General features: G+C 44.7%; 1 protein-coding gene across 1 annotated transcript; it reads right to left on the bottom strand.

Annotated features, from left to right (window-relative positions):
• Positions 1-1,830: 1,830 nt before the first annotated feature.
• Positions 1,831-15,468, bottom strand: LOC120018085 (syntaxin-10-like). The gene is made up of 9 exons (XM_038961058.1): positions 15,400-15,468; positions 12,627-12,702; positions 11,012-11,105; positions 8,459-8,553; positions 7,025-7,087; positions 6,777-6,878; positions 6,510-6,616; positions 5,622-5,716; positions 1,831-3,781 (listed from the first exon to the last, which is right to left on the bottom strand). The coding sequence occupies exons 1-9, from the start codon at positions 15,432-15,434 to the stop codon at positions 3,705-3,707; spliced, it is 744 nt and encodes a 247-aa protein (XP_038816986.1). The 5' UTR covers positions 15,435-15,468; the 3' UTR covers positions 1,831-3,704.
• Positions 15,469-19,509: the final 4,041 nt, after the last annotated feature.

The raw sequence follows: 19,509 nt of genomic DNA, 5'->3' as shown, positions 1-19,509 counted from the left end.
GTATGTTTCCTTGCAGTTAAAATCAGACCTGGGTTCAAATCTTTAAAATACTTTGGAGCTCTAGCCCTCCTGGAGAATCTGATGGGCCGTTTTAGGACAATTCTATTGGGTCCATTAAGCCAGGCGTGCTCAATCAATCCCAGATGAAGTAAATAGTGTTTGATCCCAGGTCTGGCTCCAATCTGTGCTCTTCTCTGCAACCGCTGACTGACAGCAATCTTCTAAACGTCTATTCCAGAGATACATTTACTAGTATTACCGCTCCTTATAAGGACCCTGCCGCACCAGAGATCCACAAACCACACACACGGCATGGCTGCTCACTGAAAGTTTCCCGTTTTAATGTGTGTTTACAACTACACAGACACAGTTTACCTCCTATGCCGTCAGCCATAGCCTCAGACCGTTACTAACCTCATAAGTACCGGGGTCGTGTTCATTACGCACAGAACGGACTGCATGAACTTGTCTAATAAGAGACATTCATGTTTTTTTTGCAAAACGTTTCGCTACAGTGCGCCCTAATGAATACGACCCATGAGACGTTAAGGCTACAGTACAGTTAGTTCAGGTACAGACAGACCAGAACAATTAAAATAGTTCAAGTCTCATATTGACATGAATAGAATACAGTCACGGTATTGGCTGCAGAGAAGTGGGATGCTTTGTGAAAGTTATTACCTCAGTTACATAGAGAGATAAGACAGCAACCGAGACTCTTTTTGATTTGGTTTCCTGTCTCTGGTGCCGTCAAGGTCTTTCCCCGTTGCAGATCTTTCTTTTCACACTATAAATACAGTATATTAAACTGTACATTCTTACAATACATAGAAGCACTATTGAAGTTTGATTGTTAGTTGTTCACTTGCAGCATGAGTTATTATACTGAATTATGATTTTAAAAAATAACCCAGATTAAATAAAATATAAAAATGAAAAATCTTTTTGAGATATAAACTACATACAACATAATGCAGTAGTGTTAAAGATATACTACTGATAATGTCGAAGCTGATGCTCCTCCCGACGACCCCATGCCGTGTTACCCCCCTCTTCCTGATCCCTACCCATGTACATGCCAGTGTTTTTTCCGTGTTCCAAGTGCCAATAACTTTGTGAAATCCTAACTGTGACCCAGTAATAAAGATCATTGCACATTAACTACTGTAAAAAAGACAAATTATGAAAAACAATCTGAATATCTTAATAAAAGGTTTGTAACAAATACGTGTGGGTTTTAGTCGTCTTCATGGTTTGGGAATGTCATGTATACCACATTTTATAACAAACATTCCTGGCTTGTCTTATCCACTCGTACCAAAGCCACACATGTCTTTAAGTTTGGAAATATCATGTAAAATGTATCACTACTGTATGTATAGACCTACCTCAGCCTGATGGATGCTTCACGTATCTCATTGTTCTGTGGCTGTACTGTGTTTATAGCTATTTGTTTCAGGTATGCTTGACGAAAACATTTCACACACGCCTTTTCCAGTACTCAGGACAGCTCTCTTTATGGCATGGAAAGTATTCTGGAATATTGCAAATTGGTGCTGAGGGTAGGTCATGATGATCATAGCTCATTCTTTCATTCCCGTGTAAGGTCTTCAACTGAAATACACCACCCATAGGTTTCAATCCAGTCTTTAAAGGGCTGGCATTTCAATCAGATCAGCTTGATATTTAAAGGTAATTTCCAATTGAGAACGAGGGAACATTGCCTATGGGCTTGAATCCCGGCCAACGTTGCTCACTGAACTACCTCAACACCAGCAGTGGAGATTCAATGCATTTTAGTTAAGAGAAAATGTATTGAGAGTCAAACACTTTAAAAGCATATGATTTATTAAGAACAAATGTTCATTTTCATCAAGAAACTACAATGACGGCAAAACATTTATCATAGTCTTTAGGATGGGCGACATACAAAAAAGGAGTGTTTACTTGACGTTTCAGGCTGATGATACGGCAAAGCATTTGAAATGACTCATGTTCATTCTTAGACGGTGACAGACAACGCCATCGTATGTTTTTGGGTTAAGAGGCAAATAGAATTGGAAAACGTTGCAACAGAACTTGAAATAAAGAGATGAGTGAGGTCACTAATTCAATGAAACCAATGTTTACTGTACTCACATGGCAACAAAATAGTACAGTTCTAAACTCCCATTCAACAACATGGAAATGTTAAAACAAAAGCAGGAAGGCGGCCATTTTGTATGCTATTTACACAATACATTCTTCCCACGAGGCATCTAGTAATTTCCATAGCATGAGAAGCACTGGTGAAATGAATAGTGCTTCATTGAAGTGGATAAACGCTAACCTTTTCCTTTTTGACTTGGAAGAATCAGGCCCTGTTCAAACCCTTCTAATGCAACCTTGTTTGTGCACAATCACTGATCTGACAAAGTTGGATAGGTGGAATTTAGGCTACTTTCCACTGTGTCGTTAGATCAGTGGTGAGGGTCGGAAGGATGCATTAGAACAGGGCCTATAGTACCAGTCAATACACCCTGAGAGAGTTCCTAATAAATCATTGGAGAATGTGATAGAGGGAAACCAGTAGAGACAGATTTCAGTAGAACAGAGCATGGAAAGAATACTTGAGTGATTCAATCAGTACAATGTAAATACCAGCCCACACAAACGGGGACCAAGGTGGCAGTGCCAACCAAAAGACACTAGGCAGGAAACTCACATAGAGATATGTCTTGAGAAAGGCTACATCCCACAATGTCAAGCATTACATTTATATTTATTTACACAATATTATAAAATGCACCTCAGGGTCATATTCATAAAGAGTCTCAGTAGGAGGCAAAACTGATCCTATATCAGCACTCCTCTGAAAACGGACCATCACATCAGTCAGTGTGCAAGCTCACATTATGACATGGCCATAAATGTCCACTAGGGGGCGAAAGAGCTTCAAATTTACTTGTTTTGCTGCTAATTTCCTGCCCAGCAACCCAGAACTCCAACTGTTACTATGGTAAAGCTATCACCATAGGCTTGAACTTTCCCATATCCACAGATCTGGGATTAGATCACTAACCTCAAATCCTTTATCCATGAAGGGGAAATTACATAAAACGTGTCTAGGGGTAACTTCTACCTCCTGTGAAAAGGTATTCCAACAGGCCAGATGATTTGGAACAAGGTAGAAGTTAACCTAACAACTGATCTAGGATCTAGGTGATTATACCAATCCTAAGTAGTGCACTATGTAGGGAATATGGTTCTATTTGGGATGAAGACCATAGATCATCTCATAGACGTATAAAAATAGAAAAGGCAACATTGACATCTCCCTCCCTCATTCCAAGTCAGTACCATAATTCACACACATAAAAGAGACATCTTAGCTTTGCCTGAATATATAATATAATGTAACCGTCATCTCACTGCTGTTCACTCCTCTGATATGGGTGGTGAGAGAGGTGGGAAAGAGGAGGGAAACGGGGATAGACAGAAACACAGAGAGAGACAGAGAGACAGAGAGACAGAGAGAGAGATGAGTAATAGAAAGATAGAGGGGAATTCAGTCTCTGAATAATCTATGACAAAGGAAAGACGAGGGTTGGATTGGATTCCCCGTTTCCTTTATCGATGCCTCCATCCATTTCATCATCCATCGTTCATCCCCAGGAAGGAGTGGGTGAGTGTGGTAGAGTCGTGTAGTGAAGAGAGGTCCGTACTCAGAGGGTGAAGAAGAGGATGAGAACAACTACCATGATGACCACCAGTACTCCGATGGCACACCACTGTCTCCTACCTGAGAGAACACACACGTCAAAATCACCAGTGTATAGGCTAAAGATGCTAATATGTACTTGCCTGCCATTGCCTGAGGGCCACTGAATAATAACATCTGCATAGTAAGCAGTAACTTACTTAATATCATTCCAAATAGTAGTGGTATGGGTAGCAGGGCGATGGTAACGATACCAGTTTAGTGATGGTGGTGGTAGTAATGGTGGTGGTAGTAATGGTGGCGGTCGTAGTTGTAATGGCGGTAGTAGTTGTAATGGCGGTGGCGGTAGTAGTAGTAATGATGGCGGTGCCGGTGGTAGTAGTAATGATGGCGGTGCCGGTGGTAGTAGTAATGATGGCGGTGCCGGTGGTAGTAGTAATGATGGCGGTGCCGGTGGTAGTAGTAATGATGGCGGTGCCGGTGGTAGTAGTAATGATGGCGGTGCCGGTGGTAGTAGTAATGATGGCGGTGCCGGTGGTAGTAGTAATGATGGCGGTGCCGGTGGTAGTAGTAATGATGGCGGTGCCGGTGGTAGTAGTAATGATGGCGGTGCCGGTGGTAGTAGTAATGATGGCGGTGCCGGTGGTAGTAGTAATGATGGCGGTGCCGGTGGTAGTAGTAATGATGGCGGTGCCGGTGGTAGTAGTAATGATGGCGGTGCCGGTGGTAGTAGTAATGATGGCGGTGCCGGTGGTAGTAGTAATGATGGCGGTGCCGGTGGTAGTAGTAATGATGGCGGTAGTGGTAGTAGTAATGATGGCGGTAGTGGTAGTAGTAATGATGGCGGTAGTGGTAGTAGTAATGATGGCGGTAGTGGTAGTAATGATGGCGGCGGTAGTAATGATGGCGGCGGTAGTAATGATGGCGGCGGTAGTAGTAATGACGGCGGTAGTAGTAATGACGGCGGTAGTAGTAATGACGGCGGTAGTAGTAATGACGGCGGTAGTAGTAATGACGGCGGTAGTAGTAATGACGGCGGTAGTAGTAATGACGGCGGTAGTAGTAATGACGGCGGTAGTAGTAATGACGGCGGTAGTAGTAATGACGGCGGTAGTAGTAATGACGGCGGTAGTAGTAATGACGGCGGTAGTAGTAATGGTGGCGGTAGTAGTAATGGTGGTGGTAGTAGTAATGGTGGTGGTAGTAGTAGTAGTGATGGTGGTAGTAGTAGTGATGGTGGTAGTAGTAGTGATGGTGGTAGTAGTAGTGATGGTGGTAGTAGTAATGATGGTGGTAGTGCTGATGATGGTGGTAGTGCTGATGATGGTGGTAGTAGTAATGATGGTACTACCATGTTATTATTATTCTTCATTATTTTATTACAATGTATATTGTATACATTGTTGCTTCGGCAATATAGACGCATTGTTTTTCATGTCAATAAAGCAGCTTGAATTTGAATGTGAAACTTGACTAAGAGAGAGAGAGGGAGACAGAGAGGGAGGGAGACACAGGAAGAGAGAGAGTGATATTAAGGTAAAGAGAGGGAGACAGAGAGGGAGGGAGACAGAGGAAGAGAGAGAGTGATATTAAGGTAAAGGGGGGAGACAGAGGAAGAGAGAGAGAGTGATATTAAGGTAAAGAGAGGGAGACAGAGAGGGAGGGAGACAGAGGAAGAGAGAGAGTGATATTAAGGTAAAGGGGGGAGACAGAGGAAGAGAGAGAGTGATATTAAGGTAAAGAGAGGGAGACAGAGGAAGAGAGAGAGAGTGATATTAAGGTAAAGAGAGGGAGACAGAGGAAGAGAGAGAGTGATATTAAGGTAAAGAGAGGGGGTGTGACATGGTGTTGTACTTGTCGTCTATGTGAGAGAGAGAGAAGAACTGACAGAGATGGAGCGTATGTATGTGTGTTAACTCACTGCTGGTCATGTGGGAGACTTTCTCCATCTTCTTGAGGACAGAGTCCATCCTAGAACCCGTCTGGTCCATCTCCTCTCCAAACTCTCCTAGCATTCTGGAACATACAGGACAAAATAGGTGTTAGACACACACATTCATGTTCTTATCCAGAGAGACTTACAGAAGCAATTAGGGTTAAGTGCCTTTGGGCTCAATGACAGATGTTTCCCCTTGTCGGCTCAGGGATTCTAACTAGCGATCGTTTGGTTACTGGCCCAGCACTTTAACCGCTAGGCTACCTGCCGCTTACACACACACACACACACACACACAGACAGAGGCACACTTAGACCATCGAGACACACTGTAAACTGTCTAAAACACCCCTAAAATACTGGAACATACAGGAGAATCACAAACAATGAACACATGTAAAGTACACACTCACTGAACCCTTCAAACACACACGTCTCAGCATGGGAAGTAGTACACTGTGAGATTACATGACAACAATGGAATTCACATGTAAACATTCAGTACACACAGAGGCTCCTTCAACCCTTTAAAAGCACGCACATATACTGGAGCAAGGCGGTTAACTCTCAACAACTGCTGCCCGGGCGCCGATGACGTCGATTAAAGGCAGCGTCTCTCTGATTCAGAGGGGTTGGGTTAAATGTGGAAGACACATTTCGGTTGAATGTATTCAGTTGTACAACTGACTAGGTATCTCCTTTCCTCACACACACACGTGAGGCAGCTATTTAAGTCAGGATAACCAGTGGAAGAGGGAGGGAGGTGTGGTCCCTTAAGGGTAGCAGGTGGAGAGGTTCCAACCCCTATTCCCTTCCCTTCCCTTGACCCTCACCACCAAATGTGTGTGTGTGTGTGTGTGTGTGTACACTCACACAGCCTGCTGGTCTAGTTCATCTCCGATGCGTCCTGACATGTCTTTCAGTACTCTGATGCTTCCTGTCACCAGCTCCAACTGCTCATCCTGGTCCTGCATGATCAACTGTGGAGAACACCTTCATCATCATCATCATCCTCCTCCTAACCGTAGCTTCATGTCCACACCGCAGCCCTAAACCATCATCACATGAACCATCATCTTGTTCCTTCTATATCAAGGAGACACAGAAACCTTCCCGCTAACCCTCTTCCCTCCATCCTACCTGCTGTTGTTCCTGTTGATCCTGGATGTATCTGGAGTTGGTTGACACCAGGTGAGACTCCAGACCATCAGACCTGTCCTGCCCAGAGGCACCCATCAGAGCCTGAGATAGACAGACACCAACTGATGTTACAACGTGTGAGACAGAGGAGATGCCTGCATAAGTCAACGTGTATCAAAATAAAGGTGTGTAGCTTGAGAGAGAGTGAGAGAGAGTGAGAGAAATAGTGTGGAGACAGGCAAACCAACCTGTCTGTTCTTCTTCTCTGCCTGGGCCACAACAGAGGGACTGGAGAGTTGCTCCTTCATCTCCTAAACACAACAACACACAGCGTCAGCTACAGTAGCGACAACAACACACAGCGTCAGCTACAGTAGCGACAACAACACACAGCGTCAGCTACAGTAGCGACAACAACACACAGTGTCAGCTACAGTAGCGACAACAACACACAGTGTCAGCTACAGTAGCGACAACAACACACAGTGTCAGCTACAGTAGCGACAACAACACAGTGTCAGCTACAGTAGCGACAACAACACACAGTGTCAGCTACAGTAGCGACAACAACACACAGTGTCAGCTACAGTAGCGACAACAACACACAGTGTCAGCTACAGTAGCGACAACAACACACAGTGTTAGCTACAGTAGCGACAACAACACACAGTGTTAGCTACAGTAGCGACAACAACACACAGTGTTAGCTACAGTAGCGACAACAACACAGTGTCAGCTACAGTAGCGACAACAACACACAGTGTCAGCTACAGTAGCGACAACAACACACAGTGTCAGCTACAGTAGCGACAACAACACACAGCGTCAGCTAAAGTAGCGACAACAACACACAGTGTTAGCTACAGTAGCTACAACAACACACAGTGTTAGCTACAGTAGCTACAACAACACACAGTGTTAGCTACAACAACACACAGTGTTAGCTACAGTAGCTACAACAACACACAGTGTTAGCTACAGTAGCTACAACAACACACAGTGTTAGCTACAGTAGCTACAACAACACACAGTGTCAGCTACAGTAGCGACAACAACACACAGTGTCAGCTACAGTAGCGACAACAACACACAGCGTCAGCTAAAGTAGCGACAACAACACACAGTGTTAGCTACAGTAGCTACAACAACACACAGTGTTAGCTACAGTAGCTACAACAACACACAGTGTTAGCTACAGTAGCTACAACAACACACAGTGTTAGCTACAGTAGCTACAACAACACACAGTGTTAGCTACAGTAGCTACAACAACACGCAGTGTTAGCTACAGTAGCTACAACAACAGATTACACACCGTAGATTTCATCCAATCAAATGTAGCTGTAGAATTCTCATTTTCTTTTCAGTTATAGAGGTAGGGAAAGGGGAAAGGGGGATACCTAGTCAGTTGTACAACTGAATGCATTCAACTGAAATGTGTCTTCCACATTTAACCCAACCCCTCTGAATCAGAGAGGTGCGGGGGGCTGCCTTCATCGACATCCACGTCTTCGGCGCCCAGGGAACAGTGGGTTTACTGCCTTGCTCAGGGGCAGAACCACAGATTTTTTTCCTTGTCAGCTCGGGGATTCAATTCAGCAATCTTTCGGTTACTGGCCCAACGCTCTAACCACTAGGCTACCTGCCGGTGACAGACAGGTAGTGATACTACACCGTGTTACCTGTACGGCCTGCCGTGTCCGCTCCACAAAGTCTCTCCTCTCCTGCAGCTCATTCTCCCCCAGGCGGAACTTCCCCGGGTTGGACTCAACGATACCTGGGAGAGGGTCAAGGCTCAGCACACACAGATCTCAGGGTTCTCCTCAGGAATTGTTAGGAATGTGGTTCTGCCGAGTACAGCAGGCAGTGCCCCCCTTTGGACTCAAGAGATTTGTTTTTGAACACCTGTAACTACACACACAGGCCTACGCTCTACACACACACACACAGGCCTACGCTCTACACACACACACAGGCCTACGCTCTACACACACACACAGGCCTACGCTCTACACACACACAGGCCTACGCTCTACACACACACAGGCCTACGCTCTACACACACACAGGCCTACGCTCTACACACACACAGGCCTACGCTCTACACACACACACCTCATTCATATCAGCTGTCCTGCTCCAGATATCATAGTCTAGGACTCAGTTGGTCTTTGGGCCAGTTTGTGTGTATGTATATATATATATATATCTCCCCCTCTTTCTATAAGGAAGGACAGACTATATATATCTCCCCCTCTTTCTATAAGGAAGGACTGACTATATATATATATATATATATCTCCCCCTCTTTCTATAAGGAAGGACTGACTATATATATATATATATCTCTCCCCCTCTTTCTATAAGGAAAGACAGACTATATATATATACACTGCTCAAAAAAATAAAGGGAACACTTAAACAACACAATGTAACTCCAAGTCAATCACACTTCTGTGAAATCAAACTGTCCACTTAGGAAGCAACACTGATTGACAATAAATTTCACATGCTGTTGTGCAAATGGAATAGACAACAGGTAGAAATTATAGGCAATTAGCAAGACACCCCCAATAAAGGAGTGGTTCTGCAGGTGGTGACCACAGACCACTTCTCAGTTCCTATGCTTCCTGGCTGATGTTTTGGTCACTTTTGAATGCTGGCGGTGCTTTCACTCTAGTGGTAGCATGAGACGGAGTCTACAACCCACACAAGTGGCTCAGGTAGTGCAGCTCATCCAGGATGGCACATCAATGCGAGCTGTGGCAAGAAGGTTTGCTGTGTCTGTCAGCGTAGTGTCCAGAGCATGGAGGCGCTACCAGGAGACAGGCCAGTACATCAGGAGACGTGGAGGAGGCCGTAGGAGGGCAACAACCCAGCAGCAGGACCGCTACCTCCACCTTTGTGCAAGGAGGATTAGGAGGAGCACTGCCAGAGCCCTGCAAAATGACCTCCAGCAGGCCACAAATGTGCATGTGTCTGCTCAAACGGTCAGAAACAGACTCCATGAGGGTGGTATGAGGGCCCGACGTCCACAGGTGGGGGTTGTGCTTACAGCCCAACACCGTGCAGGACGTTTGGCATTTGCCAGAGAACACCAAGATTGGCAAATTCGCCACTGGCGCCCTGTGCTCTTCACAGATGAAAGCAGGTTCACACTGAGCACATGTGACAGACGTGACAGAGTCTGGAGACGCCGTGGAGAATGTTCTTCTGCCTGCAACATCCTCCAGCATGACCGGTTTGGCGGTGGGTCAGTCATGGTGTGGGGTGGCATTTCTTTGGGGGGGCCGCACAGCCCTCCATGTGCTCGCCAGAGGTAGCCTGACTGCCATTAGGTACCGAGATGAGATCCTCAGACCCCTTGTGAGACCATATGCTGGTGCGGTTGGCCCTGGGTTCCTCCTAATGCAAGACAATGCTAAACCTCATGTGGCTGGAGTGTGTCAGCAGTTCCTGCAAGAGGAAGGCATTGATGCTATGGACTGGCCCGCCCGTTCCCCAGACCTGAATCCAATTGAGCACATATGGGACATCATGTCTCGCTCCATCCACCAACGCCACGTTGCACCACAGACTGTCCAGGAGTTGGCGGATGCTTTAGTCCAGGTCTGGGAGGAGATCCCTCAGGAGACCATCCGCCACCTCATCAGGAGCATGCCCAGGCGTTGTAGGGAGGTCATACAGGTACGTGGAGGCCACACACACTACTGAGCCTCATTTTGACTTGTTTTAAGGACATTACATCAAAGTTGGATCAGCCTGTAGTGTGGTTTTCCATTTTAATTTTGAGTGTGACTCCAAATCCAGACCTCCATGGGTTGATAAATTTGATTTCCATTGATCATTTTTGTGTGATTTTGTTGTCAGCACATTCAACTATGTAAAGAAAAAAGTATTTAATAAGAATATTTCATTCATTCAGATCTAGGATGTGTTATTTTAGTGTTCCCTTTATTTTTTTGAGCAGTGTATTTTCTTAACTCCATTTCTTGAACTGCATTGTTGGTTAAGGGCTAAGGGCTTGTAGTAAGCATTTCACAGTAAGGTCTACACCTGTTGTACTCAGCACGTGACAAATAACATTCGATGTGATCCTATGAACTTGACGTTGGTGCTCATTGGTCCATTTACATGGAAGTGCCCTCATATAGCATACTCTGTCATCTTTCATTCATTTCCCTCGTTCTCTCTGTGTGTGTAAGCGTTATGTTTATAAAGACAGAAAAAGATACTGATGGTTTCACTCAGGTCCTCCAGGTCCCAGTCTATGGCTCTGAGACAGTTCCTCAGTTCATTGGTGCTCCAGTCCAGCTCATCTTTGCTCACCTGCACAACAAACAAAAAAACATTTAGGCATGTCAAACATGAGACCGAACACAGTGAAAAGTCAATGCTCACCTGTACATTATAGATACAGTTACAGAGAACAGTAAGAGTACATATCAGGTAGGTAGGGACTGAACAGGCTACACTAGTAAGTCAGAGATTGATGATGACAAGCTGTTGTTTTACATGCTGTGGCTGCACACATTCCAAGCTGTTGTTTTACATGCTGTGGCTGCACACATTCCAAGCTGTTGTTTTACATGCTGTGGCTGCACACATTCCAAGCTGTTGTTTTACATGCTGTGGCTGCACACATTCCAAGCTGTTGTTTTACATGCTGTGGCTGCACACATTCCAAGCTGTTGTTTTACATGCTGTGGCTGCACACATTCCAAGCTGTTGTTTTACATGCTGTGGCTGCACACATTCCAAGCTGTTGTTTTACATGCTGTGGCTGCACACATTCCAAGCTGTTGTTTTACATGCTGTGGCTGCACACATTCCAAGCTGTTGTTTTACATGCTGTGGCTGCACACATTCCAAGCTGTTGTTTTACATGCTGTGGCTGCACACATTCCAAGCTGTTGTTTTACATGCTGTGGCTGCACACATTCCAAGCTGTTGTTTTACATGCTGTGGCTGCACACATTCCAAGCTGTTGTTTTACATGCTGTGGCTGCACACATTCCAAGCTGTTGTTTTACATGCTGTGGCTGCACACATTCCAAGCTGTTGTTATACATGCTGTGGCTGCACACATTCCAAGCTGTTGTTATACATGCTGTGGCTGCACACATTCCAAGCTGTTGTTATACATGCTGTGGCTGCACACATTCCAAGCTGTTGTTTTACATGCTGTGGCTGCACACATTCCAAGCTGTTGTTTTACATGCTGTGGCTGCACACATTCCAAGCTGTTGTTTTACATGCTGTGGCTGCACACATTCCAAGCTGTTGTTTTACATGCTGTGGCTGCACACATTCCAAGCTGTTGTTTTACATGCTGTGGCTGCACACATTCCAAGCTGTTGTTTTACATGCTGTGGCTGCACACATTCCAAGCTGTTGTTTTACATGCTGTGGCTGCACACATTCCAAGCTGTTGTTTTACATGCTGTGGCTGCACACATTCCAAGCTGTTGTTTTACATGCTGTGGCTGCACACATTCCAAGCTGTTGTTTTACATGCTGTGGCTGCACACATTCCAAGCTGTTGTTTTACATGCTGTGGCTGCACACATTCCAAGCTGTTGTTTTACATGCTGTGGCTGCACACATTCCAAGCTGTTGTTATACATGCTGTGGCTGCACACATTCCAAGCTGTTGTTATACATGCTGTGGCTGCACACATTCCAAGCTGTTGTTATACATGCTGTGGCTGCACACATTCCAAGCTGTTGTTATACATGCTGTGGCTGCACACATTCCAAGCTGTTGTTATACATGCTGTGGCTGCACACATTCCAGTAGAAATGCAGTTAAGAGGCGTGTGTGTCCAGTGTGTGTGTGTGTGTGTGTACCTGAGTGCCCTCCTCCAGAAGCTCCTCCCAGCGTTCGTAAAGGCTCCTGGCACGAGACAACGCCTTCTGGACCTCCCTGAGACAACACACACCGGTTAGATCAGGCTGTATCACAACCGGCCGTGATCGGGAGTCCCATAGGGTGGCGCACAAGTGGCCCTGCGTCGTCCGGTTTTGGCCGGTGTAGGCCGTCATTGTAAATAACAATTTGTTCTTAATTTACTTGCCTAGTTAAATAAAGGTTAAATAAATACATATAAAAAGATCAGGGCTCTCCAACCCTTTTCCTGGAGAGATACCCTTGTGTACGTTTCCACTCCAATCCCAGTTGTAACTAACCTGATTCATCTTATAAACCAGCTAATTATTAGAATGAGGTGTGCTAGATTAGGCTTGGAATGATCATTTACAGGATGGTAGCTCTACAGGAACAGAGTTGGAGCCCTGGGTTAGATACACATCATTAAAATACATATCACACACTTTTAACAAGGCCTTTTCTGCATTTCCCTGACACACACTTTAAACAAGACCTTGTTAAAGAGACAGTGAAAAATGCTTGGTTATATTTAACGATGTTAGCTACAACAATGTAGCAACCGCTCCCTGTCCGAGTCTTTTATACCAACATGTTTTAAGCAGACCACCATAGTCCCTGTGCCCAAGAGCACTAAGGTAACCTGCCTAAATGACTACCGACCCGTAGCACTCACGCCTGTAGCCATGAAGTGCTTTGAAAGACTGGTCATGGCTCACAACACCATTATCCCAGAAACCCTAGAACCACTCCAATTTGCATACCGCCCAAACAGATCCACAGATTATGCAATCTCTATTGCACTCCACATTGCCCTTTCCCACCTGGACAAAAGGAACACCTATGTGAGAATGCTATTCATTGACTACAGCTCAGCGTTCAACACCATAGTGTCCTCAAAGCTCATCAATAAGCTAAGGACCCTGGGACTAAACACCTCCCTCTGCAACTGGATCCTGGACTTCCTGACCGGCAGCCCCCAGGTGGTAAGGGTAGGTAACAACAAATCCGCCACGCTGATCTTCAACACGGGGGCATCTCAGGGGTGCGTGCTCAGTCCCCTCCTGTACTCCCTGTTCACTCATGACTGCACAGCCAGGCACGACTCCAACACCATCATTAAGTTTGCCGATGACACAACAGTGGTAGGCCTGATCACCGACAACGATGAGACAGCCTATAGGGAGGAGGTCAGAGACCTGGCCGTGTGGTGTCAGGACAACAACCTCTCCCTCAACGTGATCAAGACAAAGGAGATGATTGTGGACTACAGGAAAAGGAGGACCGAGCACGCCCCCATTCTCATCGACGAGGCTGTAGTGGAGCAGGTTGAGCTTCAAGTTCCTTGGTGTCCACATCACCAACAAACTAGAATTGTCCAAGCACACCAACACAGTCGTGAAGAGGGCACGACAAAACCTATTCCCCCTCAGAAGACTGAAAAGATTTGGCATGGGTCCTCAGATCATCAAAAGGTTCTACAGCTGCACCATCGAGAGCATCCTGACTGGTTGCATCACTGCCTGGTATAGCAACTGCTCGGCCTCCGACTGCAAGGCACTACAGAGGGTAGTGCGTATGGCCCAGTACATCACTGGGGCCAAGCTTTCTGCCATCCAGGACCTCTACACCAGGCGGTGTCAGAGGAAGACCCTAAAAATTGGCAAAGACTCCAGCCACCCTAGTCATAGACTGTTCTCTCTGCTACCGCACGGCAAGCAGTACCGGAGCGCCAAGTCTGGGTCCAAGAGGCTTCTAAACAGCTTCTACCCCCAAGCCATAAGACTCCTGAACATCTAACCAAATGGATACCTAGACTATCCCACCCCCCCCCCCCCCCCCTTTTACACCGCTGCTACTCTCTGTTGTTATCATCTACACATAGTCACTTTAAAAACTCTACCTACATGTACATATTACCTCAACTAACCAGTGCTCCCGCACATTGTACCAGTAACCCCCTGTGTATAGTCTCGTTATTTTACTGCTGTTCTTTAATTACTTGTTACTTTTATTTCTTACTCTTACTGGTAAAAAAATATTAACTGCATTGTTGGTTAGGGGCTCGTAAGTAAGCATTTCACTGTAAGGTCTACTACACCTGTTGTATTCGGCGCACGTGACTAATAACATTTGATTTGATACTGCAATGTATCTATTCACTGATCCCAAGTTTAGCTATGTGGTTGATGACACAAATGTCGCAAGCTGGCGAAGCTGCATGCCCTCTACTCAAGACACAACACAACACAACAATCTCTCTCACACACACAAAAACACAAACAAATACACGTGCCATCAAAGCTTCTAACACGGCATGTAACGTTAGCCTACATTTCTAGGTAACGCGGAGAAGTAACGCCCTAACTTCACCCAAACAAATCTGTGTGGACACTCCGCACATCCCTGTCAATTTCCCAACACTCCGTCAACTGCCCCGTTGCAATAGAGCCAAACTGGCAACCCAACTTTCAAGAAATCCTTTTGACACGAAGACTAGATTTCAACGACACCCCAACTCGAAGTCGCTACCTTAATGTCAACCTCAACCCGCACGTTGATTGAGAATCTAGCCTGTAGCATTAGCTAACAAATTAGCTTGCCACAGACAGGGTGATAACTTCTAAACGCCACGTTATCAAACGAAACTACCCCAAACGTCATATACATTCAACTTGTCCTGTAAGTAAACGGTAGAGAAGTTGGTTGACAGTTCATTTAGAAACCCTTCCTTACCCCTTGACTACGAAGAACGGATCTTCCAGCGACATATTGGATACTTCAACGCCAGACCTGACGCATGCGCGCTGGAGCCCCGAAGCAGGACGCCAGCACGATGCACCGAGCTCCTCTACGTAGCTCCGCTGTCATGTGGCCATGGACTGTACTGTCATTTGGTACTGTGTCAAAGCTAGACAGTCAGGATTGTACATATCTGCTTTTGTAATGATATAACAGAGATGTAAATGCATATTATATATTCATTCAGAATAGAATAGAGCAGCATGACTTATTGGTTAAGTGCTCCTAAATCCAGGCATCCCCTGAATAAGGGATGCATGCCCTTTACAGTTGCATGTATACACCTGCTCCAAAAAAGTGTAGTGCAGTACTGTAGTATGTATACATATTGAACAACACAGAAATATTAGCTTGTCATTCATGCATGCCCTGCTCTATGCTAGTCCACCTCATCACATAGAATTAACAATTGCTTTATGAGGAAACACATTCTTTCAGGAATAGTGGTATCCTAACAATAACATACTTTTATTTCATTTAAAGGCCCAGTGCAGTCAAAAACGTGATTTTACTGTGTTTTATATATATTTTCACAATATGTGGTTGTAATTATACTGTGAAAATTGTGATAATGCCCTTTTAGAGTGAGAGCTGTTTGAAAAGACTGCCTGGAATGTCAGCCTGTTTGGGTGGGATGGAGTTATGGCCTACCTGGTGAAATCACCATGTGGTAAATTAGTTAATAGACTAATAACAAAGAGTTCCAAAACTCTCTGCCAATAACAGCTACTTTTCAGTTCCCCCTTCCCCACTCAGACCACTCCCAGACAGTCCTAGCAAAATTCTTGCTTGAGAAATTGATATTTGCTAAGAAGCTATTTGTGTTTGTTTTTGACCATTGTAATTGAAAATATCCACAGTAAGGTACTGGATCGTTACCCAGAGATGATTTGATATTGAGATAAAAACAGCTACATTGGACCTTTAAGTTTATTGAAATGAAAGTAAATTGTATTGCTGACAGGAGGGACATTGTGTAAGAATTGGCCAATGACAGACTTGTCTATGAAAGAGCCAAGTTCTCTGACTGAGCCAAAATGTGTTGAGTCCAACACCTCTTCCCCCACATAAAATCGTTCCAACTCTCTCTCTCTCTCTCTCAATTTAATTCAAAGGGCTTTATTGGCATAGGAAACATATGTTGACATTGCCAAAGCAAGTGAAATAGATAAAACAAAATAGAAATAAACAATCAGAAATTAACAGTAAACATTACACTCACAAAAGTCTCAAAGGAATATGGCTATGTACAGTGTTGTAATGATGTACAAATAGTTAGAGTACAAAAGGAAAAATAAATAAACATAAATATGGATTGTATTTACAATGGTGTTTGTTCTTCACTAGTTGCCCTTTTCTTGTGGCAACAGGTCTGTTGTGATGGCACACTGTGGTATTTCACCTAATAGCCGTGGGAGTTTATCAAAATTGGATTTGTTTTTTCAAATTCTTTGTGGGTCTGTGTAATCTGAGGAACATATGTTACTCTAATATGGTCATTCATTTGCCATATGGTCATACATATGATCATACATCTCTCTCTCTCTCTACCTATCCCTCCCTTTCCTCAGGGTCTGTCTCTCATACCCTCTGTTCTGACTCCTCCCCTTCCCCTTTGCCCTCTGTTCTGACTCCTCCCCTTCCCCTTTGCCCTCTGTTCTGACTCCTCCCCTTCCCCTTTGCCCTGTCCATTATATTTTCTCTTCCTCTCCCACACCCCGTTCCCTCCCTTCCTTTCTGTCTCTGTCTCTGTCCTGTTTCCTCCCTTTCTCCCCCCTCCTCCCCTTTCCTCCCCCTTTTACACTGAGAAAATTCACAGATCTCAAACGTCACACACACATTGCACGTCAAACATAAGCCATCACTCACTCAGTGGATGGAATGCACTAAGGCCGGAAAACAATAAATGTCTTTGTCTCAAATTGCGCCCTATTCCCTATATAGTGCACTACTTTTGATCAGGACCTATAGTAGTGCACTATAGGGAATAGGGTGCCATTCACAACACTCACATAGCAGACTATTTTTACATGCAGTGGGATGGAAATCTTGACACAGTTAAATGGTTATTCTGACAAATGTTTATTCTTGGTCTTCTGGACTGGCACCTTGCTGGATCCAAGTTCACTAGACACACAAACACACCCACACACACGCACACGCACACACACACACACACACACACACACACACACACACACACACACACACACACACACACACACACACACACACACACACACACACACACACACACACACACACACACACACACTTCTGGGCTGGCACCTTGCTGGATCCAAGTCCAATGGAGAAATTATCACTTGACATGAACACTGACTGACTCACTGGATGATCAAAATGTTTTGTTTTGGGGAATGACAAGTTAGAACAAGTCTTTAGTGGAACAGACTATGTCTATAATATATTATTACACATCTATAGGCCTACCTACATTCAGAGGTGGGGGAAACCCGAACCAGGTCTGGGAGTGAAATCATTCTAACATGTGAAATTAGCTTTTTCAGGTTCATTCAAGGATTTTATTAGGCTACATTGGTGGGTTCCCAGAGTTACTTTTTCCATTTCCACCTCGGAGTATAATAGAACGTGTGTGCCATAGAGATGGGTAATTCTATTAAGTGTACAGTGAGTCGTATCACGGTTCAGAAGGGCACGAGACTATCCCACACAGCCCACATTAGTACTTGAATCCAATTAGAAGAATGAAAGCAATAGGCGAACAAAGGAACAGTCACACAGACAGTCAACAGTTAGAGAACAAATAATAGATTGGAGTTTACTGAGTCACAGATTTCCCCCGAGTTCTATTTATAGACGTTATGACCTCTTATCGCAGCTCTAGAAACTAGACTGACAGCTGCTGTTTAACCTCAATCGTGCCTCTTCCTAGTAAACCAAGTACATCTGCAAGCAACCAGCCCCGACGCGCAATGTACAGGCGCTGTGCTGTTGTACCGGTGACAATTCCATATTTGGAAGCTGTGGCGATGACGATACGGCTGCGATGCTGCTGCTGTGCGTTGATGAACGCTGGGGCTAGATGGGGGAAGTGCCGCTGTGCGCTGCGGTTACGTGGCTGCGCGTTCACGTCATGGCTTTTCCACTGCGCGCCCCTGGGGAACTCACAGCCAGGGCGGATGGCCCATATATGGATGTTTGAGGGTGACGTTAGATAGAAAAAATATAGAGAGGGAGAAAAAACAAAACAAACAGAAACTCCCTGGAAACACGGAGACAGCTACATATTTTACCGCCCACAGACTTCTGAGAATTACTAATTATAGTGTCGCTGAACCTTGATACATATTGCAGGGTTTGATAGAAAAACAACAACAATAGTCCTCTAAAAGGGAACAGAGCAATATGTTTGGAATATTAGGGACATTTGATGGTGTTGTTTTCTACTGTAGGATCACTATCTGTTTTTATGTTACTGCACTGACAACAATTAATGAAGTCTATTCAATTCTATTATATTCTATTTGATGTCAGCTTCATATAAATTGACTATAATAAAATCGTATTCTATATGAATAGACAGGTTATATGTTATTTACTTTGATTTTGAGTTGCTTGAAGTCTCAAGCAGCATGTTGGTGATGAAATAGGCTAGCTGTGTTTCCAACAACACAGGTATTCTGTTATATTATTATTACAATGAATTTACTAGAATAACATCTTGTTATTTTAATTGAGTTTCTTGAAATCCCAAACAGCAAATTGATCTCTGCGTTTCCAACAACACAGGTAAAACATCGAATCAAATGTTATTTGTCACATGCGCCGAATACAACAGGTGTAGACTATACCGTGAAACGCTTACTTATAACCGGTTGCTACAGTAGGAGGTAGCCTAGGTTACATACATGTAATGCTGTAAGGTAGACAGCCATATGGTATCTACTGCAGGAAACTAAGCTTGAGCAGGAAGGGCAGGGCGTGTTTATCCTGTCACCAAGGAGGAATGAAGCAGCTCGAGCCTCATTACGTCAGAGTGGAAATATAACACCGCCCTGTTAC

The sequence above is a fragment of the Salvelinus namaycush genome, chromosome 2, assembly GCF_016432855.1.
Source record: "Salvelinus namaycush isolate Seneca chromosome 2, SaNama_1.0, whole genome shotgun sequence".
Classification (NCBI taxonomy): domain Eukaryota; kingdom Metazoa; phylum Chordata; class Actinopteri; order Salmoniformes; family Salmonidae; genus Salvelinus; species Salvelinus namaycush.
Note: the sequence above shows the minus strand (reverse complement) of the source record. Positions and strands in the feature narration are given on the sequence as shown.

Bases quoted from the DNA above. Each gene is read 5' to 3' on its own strand.
- LOC120018085 (XM_038961058.1), bottom strand. From the start codon at position 15,434: ATGTCGCTGGAAGATCCGTTCTTCGTAGTCAAGGG. The intron at 12,703-15,399 runs GTAAGGAAGGGT...GTGTTGTCTCAG, and splicing joins CCGTTCTTCGTAGTCAAGGG to GGAGGTCCAGAAGGCGTTGT. The intron at 3,782-5,621 runs GTGAGTTAACAC...GTGTTCTCTCAG, and splicing joins AGTCTCCCACATGACCAGCA to GTAGGAGACAGTGGTGTGCC.